The following is a 10,261-nucleotide window of genomic DNA, read 5'->3' as shown; positions in this document are numbered from 1 at the left end:
TGTGGGAGTTTCTCTTATCCGACAACCATCACTTATGAGCCAGTGATAGTACAACAAACCGACGTGTTACCGTGTCCGTTCATACTTTTCCAGGGTATGAACGAATCAACCAATCATAGATCCAATCCAACCAAGTCCTATAATGTCAGGACAATAATTTTGGAAAAGCATCCGACTTTAACGACTATTTTCTACATTATGACAAAACCAGAAAACATAATTAAATTGGTGGGTCTAAAATCATAAATTTCTAGCTGTCAAAAAGATCATAATCTCTAGTAGCTGCCAAATACAAAGGAGACCATACGGACACTACTTGTCAGAGAGCCACCATTTGTTCAAAGGGAAATCAATTAATACTCTTGGTCGAAAAATTATATTGCACACATAAATTAATTATATATATATATATATATACTAAGAGTATGTTTAATATTTCCTAAAAAAATACTAATTTCGCCACGGAGTATGTTTAAATTCCTTCGACTTTTTTCCGACACTATTTGGAAAAACATGGGTTCTTGCAAAACTGGAAGTCCAATAACAGAGTTCACAAACTTCTTTTACAATCCATTCCTGTTATTGTTTGTTGGGAGATATGGAAATCGTGGAGAAGAATAAATTCTATTACTATCAGAATATCAAAAGATATAGATGTCATTAATGACTGAGTCCTTTCCTACTATAACTTTGGATGACTCTTGGCTTATCATATGTGATAAGATAGAAAGGACTTTATTTATTCTATGATACTAGAGCTTTATTTATTCTAGGCATAATTCATAAATATGTCATTTAATATGATCTCAGTTAATATTTATACGCTTCTAATTTTAGGTGTGCACAAGTAGGCACACACGTATTATGTGGCATCAAACACATTGGACATCGAGTAAAATGCCAATTGCCAACTTTGCTGGTTACGTATGTCATCAAATATTTCGAGACTTGATGTTAGTAGAAAACCAACTTCCTTTCTTTGTCCTTAACCAACTTCATCACATGACAAAGCAAGATGATGAATTACCATTGGCAAAACTGACGAATGTTTCGTTTATCTTTTCTATTGACTTGCCAAACATGATCAGAGTATCCTTTAGAGAGACAAGAATGTAATGCAGGAAATATCAAACATTTACTTCATCTAGTACATGTTAGGAGGAGGAAGCACTACAACTAAAGTTTGATATGATAATAAATAATGAAAATAAATTAGATACGAAAATTTTATGTGGAAACCCCTCAAATAGATAGGGGGGAAAAACCATTGGGTATAAGGATTTTACTATGAAACTATGGGAAAAACAATAATTAGCACTCTTCTCTTGTAAAAGGAACAACTCATTAAAAAGGACACTCAAGACTACAATATTTATCTTGATGTATAATTTTTTTTGTATTCTTACTCTTTTTTGTGTGTGGATGCTATAAATGAGGACAAAAAGCCTTCTATTTATAGCAAATAATAACGCGCAATTTTCCAAAGGAAAAATGCGTTTTCTTATGCGTCGACAAATTAGGCAACAACTCTTTTTTTTCAAAAGTTACTATCAGCTCAGCTGTCTTGCTGCCTTTTTCGACTATCTTTACTTGCAGTACACATGTTTTCATGTCATGGCCGAAATACCATGAAAAAGATGTGAATTTGCTTCGCCAAAGGAATCCTAGAGAACTGGATGGGAGAGGACAAACAAGTGGCTAGCCTCTTCAACAGAATAGGAAATGGGGTTGGTGTTTATTCCAACTTCTATTACAATGAAGAATTCAAAAGAGCAATTGAACATTGTGAAAAGCCATGGAACAGTATGAAGGCAAATTTGAAGCATAATTATTTTAGTAGTCCTTGGGTAGGAGCTTCAACTGTGGCAGCCATCATAATCCTCATACTCACAACTATACAAACTATTCTAGCTTTCACAGGTCCCCTTAAGAAGTAGTATTTGTTGTAACTAACACAACTGTTGATTGAGTGAGTGTTTCCTCATTATGCAATTTCTGTGTTGATGAGCTTAATATTGTGTCACACCTCCATTATGGGGTAGGTTTAGAGCTGACAATTTCAGTCCATATTATATTTCAATTGAGTAAATATGTGTTTCAATCTATTTTTGACCCATAAAAATATAGACAAATATGGATATCCACATACAAACTTAGAGGTCGGGTCATGACGGAGATTCAATATAAGGTCGGGTCAGGATCGGGACTGGAATCCTAGGTCTGAGGTGGAGGTTGTGTCTCGGATCGAGATCGGTAGTCAGGTCAAGGTTAGGAGTAGGGTCTCTAATAATAGTTAACAATATTATTATGTTTGAGTCTGCGAATGAATACTAAAAGACTGTGACTGAAAAGTTTGGAAGTTTTACCATTAAAAGGGAGGAGAATTGAACCTCTTGTTTGTGGTTCGGGGTCAAACACATCTTGAATTTTAAATATTTGAGTTTTAAATTTTAAAAAACATAATTTACTAAATTCTGAATACATTATTTATATATATTTTATGAATTTCTTAATATAAATGCAAAATTTTGACACAAATTTACGATGAAATATGTTATCAAAACTTAGGTTGAAAGATATACAAATAAATAGAAATTGTTTAAATCTAAAAAGTGTCTATTATAGTGTATAGTGTCATGACACACTTCTTCATCATCTTTGAGAGGAAAAAAATTGTGAGTAAATTGTGAGTGTCCTAACAAAATCTTAGCTGGAGTCAAGTCCATGACAATTAGTCACGCCAAAGCCTCAAAAATAATTGAAGACTCATTGACTTTGGGTCAACGGATTAATTTATCATTCTTTGATTAATTTATCACGTATCAAGATATTGTTTTCAATTATTGATCTTGGGTGCGTGACACGGAGGAAAATGTTTTTTTATCGAAAAATATATGTGCTTAATTAAAAATAAAAAAAAATTGTCTTCGGTATATACACAAAACTATTATCTAATATTTCTGTATAATTTAAATAAATATTATGGGAAATAACGTAAAGTTCTGTTGTAGGATGCGGGGGTGGAGCAAGGGCAGCTCAAGCATCTCAGGGTTTAAAGTAAAAAAATAAATCGAAGGCCTTAAATTTTTATTTTTAAAATAAATTTATTTAAAGTCTATTCTTTTAGTTTTTTTAAGAGCAGAATTGTTAATATATTGGAAATTATTTTTGAGATAGTATATTTCTATTTTTTTAATAAAAATGTTTACTTTTTTCTTCAAATACAACTCCATTTGTTTCAATCATTTGACGGATCTTGACTTAACACGAAATTTTAAAAAAGTAAAGAAGATTTTCAAATCTTATAGTCATAAATTAAAAATATGTATAATACACCAAAATGTCATTTAATCTTCTAATCATAAATATATAATGTGAATAGTTACAATTAAAAAAAATTGACAAAAAAGGAAGAAACATTTTTTTGAAACAACTAAGGTGGATGTCTTATTTTTAAAGGCATCAAACCGGCCCTGGTGGAGCTAGGTAGCATCGAGGGGGGTTATCTGAACCCCTTCGGAGAAAAGTTACACAACTTACACTTGATTTAAATTATATTTATGCATCTTAGTGAAAATATTGGTTCCACCAGTGTTTGCATGGTGGGGATTGGGTGTGTCGAAGGGTGGAGTAGACAAAATATAACTTATGAAATTTGTTCTCTATTTCCACTCCAAAAGTCAGTCAATTTCTTCATTACTAAGAAATTGATATTTATAAATTTTAACCAATCAAACAAGAAAAAATTTAAAAACTTTTATAAAACAAACATTTTCATCCCTACCAAACACACCCCTTTTTCCTCTTATAAAAACATTAGAAGCAAAGAGTAGAAGTGGCCAACAACAGAAGAAACAGAGAGACGAAAGAGCTAGGTAACTTTCTGCACCAACTCGTTTTATGCTAAACATTACAAAATAATTATTTATTCAAAATGACTCGTAATTTTATTTGAGTCTTGAGATTCTTACTTGTCTTTTATTTTATATTTAGTGTTCGACATTCACTTTGAAATTTGATTAATTCAAATTTATGCTGGAAAGTCTCATATCAGAGTATAAAGTGTTTTCTCTGATCAGATTAAAAGAATATTTATCTCTCCATCATCACAAACTTCATTAGTTACTCATAGATAGATGTGTATTCTTTTGGAAATGGTGTAGCATATTACAATTGTAAATATTTTAACACAATACCATTTAGATACCATACTAATTTAAACTATAAACTATTTGAAACAAAAGTTTTTCACGTTGTAAATCAATGAGAAATTTGTGCTATATAACATCATTTTTCATTCATTTTTCATCGAATCAGCTCACTAAAAAAATGCACGATGAAAAACAAATTCTCACTGAAACAGTGATAAACATCCTATTGTTTCCGTATAAAAATATTATTATTTTTTCTTGTCGAGTAAATTAAATTATTTGTGGAATAACAATGGAACATTTTTCAATCAAAAAATAATATTCTTTTTAAGTAGTGGTAGCTCTCTTTTGTAGGAACTATACATCAAGAAAGTAAAGGTATCAAAGAGGAATGTCACACTCTATTGAGATCACTCCAATAGTTGACCAAATTCCACTTCTTCACCAAATCAAAAAAGATGAGGTCTCTCTCTCTCTCAATCAACACAAATGCATTACCTTTTTTTCTTTTCATGAAATGCAAGGTGGGAAGTGTTTCAAGATTTGATGAGAACATTAAAATTTTATTATATTATATCATTTAATGGTATAAAATGAAACATGGTAAATCAAATTATTTCAACATAGTCACAACTCACAAGGGATCTCAAGTTTTCTTTTTTCTTTTAGTAATGGTACTTCCCCTTTATTGATTGGTTGGTATCTATTCTCTATTTTATAGTACCCTTTCTAGTTCTTTTTTTCTACCTTTCCCCTATGTATAATTTTTTTTAAAAGAGAGAACTTCAAACGGTGTCAACAACAATAATAACATATCTAATAAAATCTAACTAAGGAAGGAGAACTTCAAACGGTGAAAATACAAAAATTCATTATTTCTTCCCTTGTAAGGGATATATAAGCCACTTTTAATTAGTGTTCATTGCTGATTCCATAATCCTTTTTGTAACTATCTCCATAGTATATTTGTTGCAAAAAATAATGAGTTTGTTCTACTAATTACAGATAGAAGAAGAAAGAAATGTGGATCACTTGAAGGAAACAAATGATCAACATACCAATAAATCTGCAAATCAAATCATTGATGAAAAACTGAAGGATCTGGACAAAGGTGCATCTATAAAATTCACTTCCATATTTAAAGTAAATGTAGGGCTACGAAAATCAAATCCAGATGCATATGCACCAATGTTGATCTCCATTGGTCCTTACCATAAAAAGAATCCACAACTTGGTTCAATGGAAAAGTACAAATTGATGTACCTACAACGATTTCTCCAGCGTAAAGAGGGGCTTGATGTGAAAAGCTGCATTACTGAAATTGAGAAATTGAAACCTAAAGCTCTAAAGTGTTATGATGATATTGAGAGCTTGGACAATGATATCGTTGATAAATTTTCAGAAATACTTTTACTAGATGGATGTTTCGTGGTAGAGTTTATTCGAGAGTGTAATGGAATGTTACCTAATAGAGAAGACAAAATTATAAGCACAAATTGTATGATAATCCTTGCAGGTCGAGACTTGTTGTTACTAGAAAACCAACTTCCTTACTTTGTGCTCACCAAGCTTCAGTGCATGACAAAGGAAGTTGATGAAGTACCATTCACAAAACTAATGAAGGATACCTTTTTTTCTATATTACCTAAGATGGCCCCTGCATCCTATGTTGAATGGGAAAGTGATGCCAAAAACATCCAACATTTGCTTCAAGTAGTACACATGTTGTCTCACCCTTCCTACTGGGATTCTTTCCTGAGGATTACGGCTTGTAGTTCGAAGATAATATCAAATAAAAACTACCAAACATGGCATGCCAACATTCCAAATGTAACAGAGCTTTGCGAAGCAGGAGTTAGATTTTCAAAAGTTGGAAATATTTATAGTGACCTTGAAGATAGGACAACTTTATTTGATATCAAATTTGAGAATGGGCAGATGAAAATTCCTTGTTTTGAAGTGGATGATGTAACGGAGACCCTCCTGAGAAATCTCGTAGCCTACGAGCAACATTCATGTGATGTACGTCCTAAACATTTCAGTGATTATGCAGTGTTCATGGATTACCTCATAGACTCAGACAAAGATGTGAATGTGCTTCGTCAAAAAGGAATCATAACCAATCAACTAGGAGAGGACAATGAAGTAGCTAGCATCTTTAATAAAATTGGGCAAGGGGTCAACATCTCAAGTGATTTCTATTACAAAGAAGAATGCAGAAAAGTAATTCAACATTGTGAAAAACCATGGAACAGAATGAAGGCAAATTTGAGGCACAATTACTTCAACACTCCATGGGCAGGAATTTCAACTGTGGCAGCCATCATTCTCCTCTTACTCACAGCTATACAGACTGTTCTAACTTTCATAAGCTTTTTTAAGTAGTTGCTTTAATTATGTGTCATTGTTGATTTGTTTTGTTAATCCTCCACTACTCGATATAATATAATTTTGTGTTTTTATTGGATTAATATTGTATCCAAGTTATATTGATGGATTATACACAGAGAGTCCAGGGGGCATAGAATGTGCTCCATCTTTAATTAAATGGGATAATACATATCCCCCCCCCCCCCCTCCAAACTTGTCTGCTTATTCTAGAAGAACACTTAAATTTTGCGGAAAATTTTTTACATGGATCAGATGTGCCAGAGTGTGAGCACCAACTTCCACCCACAATGTGTCACAGGACTCTCGCAAAGTTTAAGTGTTCTTAAAAAACTTTAAAAAGGAAATATGCTAGGCCAACATATTTTAAAGTAAGTTATTGTCTATGTAACACAAAAATTAACGTAAATTCTTCTATATATACTTCAACTAAGTTATTCAGTTCATAAGTTGAGTGCGCCTTATTTAATACTCTAGCAAGAAGCAACTAAGGTATTCAGTCACTCTAAACCACTAAAAGGGAAAAGTTTTTAACCACTCATACTTGGTGACTTGAGGGTTGTTTGGTTTGAAGACAAGTTATGTTGGGATTAATTATCCTGGTATTATTTCTTATCGACTCTTTGAAGACAGAAGCCTGAGGCAGTGCAGACAGCAGCTGGCGATTTGGATATTTTTTTAGGGGTTAAAGTTCGAACACATCAACATTCCATCTGAATTTCTACCAAAAACATTTACCACAACTATATAGCAGCTACTCGATGTTCAACACTACTCTTAGGCACTTGAACATGAAACCAAATGTGCTTTCGCTAGATCATTCAGATTATTACAAGTCAAATATTTCACATCAAATCAACCTTACATGTTATGAACTGGAGATTAAAGCAGCAAGGTTTAGGCTTGACAAAGGTCTGAGTCTGAAGGGCACTATCCGTTGCAACTCTTAATCATCTTCCCTTTCAGGTGGAAGACCACAAGGCAAGAGCATTTTCTGCACAAGCACGAGTAAATACAGGATTGTGAATAATTGTAGAAGACCAAAATCAAAGATGCATACTCACAAAATATCATTTATACATCAAATAAGTTTGTGATATTCAGGAAGAATATTAGCTAGTTGGTTTATTCCTTCCTTGGGCAGGTCACAAACAAATTATCATGTTGTCTTATACGTGAAACAGCTAAAGGCTTCCATCAGCACTGAAATATTCAGGAAGTCGTTGGCTGTCCAGATTAGTAGCTTAAAAATTATTGCGTTCAACAGGTGGTCATGCAAACATCCACGAGTGGGATTATGTCGAGAAACCAACTAGCTTCATGACAACTGCATGCCTAATGTAGCCTTTACGAAAGCATATACACTGGAGATAAGTCTCCTTTCTTTATGTCTTCTGAATTACCTCTGGCCATTGAAATTTTTTAAGTGGCAACATAGCAAAAAAAGTTGTGTGTAACCAGGTTTAACCACTAAGAATAACAACAGGAGAAACAGGTAGTCTAACTGGAGCTCTACATTACAGTAGTTAAGACTTATAAGTTCACAAGATAGTCATTTTTCACAACTTCTACCCAAGGATGGTTGTACCAGCCAAAAAACTGCATTTTTGAATAATTCAGTCAAATGGACCTCGTGTGTTTCTTCCTTTCTAAGGAATGTTCCTTCCACATATCTACTCCGTGTGTAAGGAAATTCTATTATTGTTAAAATGAAGCTAATTGACCTGCAACTCTCACTATATTTTGCCAATCCTGCTGGCCTTCTCTCCCTCAAAGGACATTGCCAGAATGATACATGTAAATGAACTGTGTAACATATTATAACACATTGAATTTTTCCAAATTTCTCTTACCAGAGTTCATATCTTTCTGTTATCTTGATATTTACAACAAATAGGTTGACTATAAAGGGCAGCCCGGTGCACTTAAGCTAAATATAGTCAACCTATTTGTAAGTATGTTTTCTTTTCCCAAAAGTAAAAAAGAAAAGGGAGCAAACTAAAAACCAAAAGAAATAAAACATTCCCAGGTACAACTAAACAGAAAATGAAGATGAGTACCACAAAAGAGTAAAATAAAGCATATAAAAAACACTAGGTGATTCTTCCCATTTGTCCTAGGTCTTGGTGGATAGAGTTACCTGATACCAGTTGCTGGTGGGAGGTAGCAGGTATTCTATTGAATTAGTCAAGGTGTGCGAAAGCAGGCCCGGACACCACGGTCATCAAAATAAAAGAGTACAATGCAGCATAAAAGGTCGAAGTATGTGTGCATTTTGGGTCGCTAAGGAGTTATAGACTTGCAGTCCCAAATATGTGACGACCTTTTTATAAAGATCTTTCTAAAGCTTTTGCTGATTATTTAGTTACTTAGTAGCCTCAAATAAGTCTTAGTCATTATGTTTAGTTACTTACTAGCCACGTCTAAAAAGCCATCACTCTCGAGCGTCCTTTAAGTGCACAATGTAACACATAGTAGTCAAATCCTAAAAAAGCACTAAAAAACCTTGCATTGAAGCTAAATACTTTCACTGAAAGAGGACTCTAAACAAAAAAGGGCATCAAGAAGTGCTACAACTTGTTCTGCAAATAAATCATCTTTTCAACTATAATGCGGTGCTCTTATGCAAACTAAAGTCTTAACATCAAAGCAGCAACTTCTATTAACTAGTTGGTAACGGAAATGCAGAACTGTACACTAAAAGCACTTATTTTACTCATATCAACATAGAAAAACTAAGGAACAATTCATTATGCAAGCCAGCATATTTAGATCTAAAAATCAAAGTAACTGCAAAATAAGATAAGCATTTTTAACAATCACAAACCTGCATAAAATTGTAGCGTTCTCTTCCAATTGATTCATTTTCTGCAATGGCAAAATATGCCAACATTGGGTAGTGTCCAACATAGGATGCATAACTGTCACGCTGAATGTTCACTGCCCACTCACTAAGATAAATAAAGAAAATCCAAGACATCAGTATCTCCAAAGTTATTATACTAAAATAACAAACTCTAAACATAGTCGATAAATGTCAAACAGAGAGAGATGAGAGAGAAAACAGAGAGCGATGTTAGTATGGTTTAAGTTAATCTTTCATATCATTACTGATATATATAACAGACATTATTTCAATAAAAAGACTATTTAATTACTGCTTGATATTATCAAAATATATAGATATCATCAAAGTATATAAATACTATTAAAGAGTATATATATATAGTTTGGTATCAAGAATGAAGAAGCAGTTAGTTTAGTGAATAGAACAAGGGGCTGGCGAAAAAAGAGATTGGGTCATGGGTCCAACTCGGATAAATAGTTTGGGTTGAATCTAATTTGAATAAATACTTTACATAATGGATCCAATTTGTGTAGTGTTTCCTATTGTTTCTGTTAATGTACTCATCGAATCTCTCTATATTTCAAACAACTCATCAGCGCGAGGCCAATTTTTGATTTTAAATTATCACTCCATGTAATAACTAGTATGTTCTTTCAAGTAATATATGATTCTTAAGAAAGGAAATTGGTAATTTGGTCCTATAAAACAAATGTATTGTATGTCATATACAAAGCCCAAGTGTAATCTTCAGTTTTAAGAAGTAGGGAGTAGTATATCAGAGGCTTGTAGAAAAGCTACCATTGGCAAAACTTTCTTCAAAGCTTTAGCACACCCTGGGCCAGGAGGATAAGATAGTAAGATGTCAATGGAATTT

At 33.1% G+C, this 10,261-nt stretch overlaps 1 protein-coding gene and 1 pseudogene across 2 annotated transcripts; both read left to right on the top strand.

Annotated features, from left to right (window-relative positions):
• The first annotated feature begins 897 nt into the window (after positions 1–897).
• Positions 898–1,937, top strand: LOC129869907 (uncharacterized; annotated as a pseudogene).
• A 1,886-nt stretch (positions 1,938–3,823) lies between these two features.
• Positions 3,824–6,725, top strand: LOC129870436 (putative UPF0481 protein At3g02645). Of its 2 annotated transcripts, XM_055945229.1 has the most exons (3): positions 3,824–3,875; positions 4,506–4,614; positions 5,157–6,725. In XM_055945229.1, exons 2-3 carry the CDS (start codon positions 4,543–4,545, stop codon positions 6,534–6,536), a joined length of 1,452 nt encoding a protein of 483 aa, XP_055801204.1. In that variant the 5' UTR covers positions 3,824–3,875; positions 4,506–4,542; the 3' UTR covers positions 6,537–6,725. The 2 variants fall into 2 exon arrangements, with proteins under 2 accessions (XP_055801204.1, XP_055801205.1); XM_055945230.1 differs by lacking the exon at positions 4,506–4,614 and having other exon boundaries at positions 3,826–3,875.
• The last annotated feature ends 3,536 nt before the right edge of the window (positions 6,726–10,261 follow it).

Source organism: Solanum dulcamara, chromosome 10 (assembly GCF_947179165.1).
Source record: "Solanum dulcamara chromosome 10, daSolDulc1.2, whole genome shotgun sequence".
NCBI lineage: Eukaryota > Viridiplantae > Streptophyta > Magnoliopsida > Solanales > Solanaceae > Solanum > Solanum dulcamara.
This window is presented reverse-complemented; position numbering and strand designations above follow the sequence as displayed.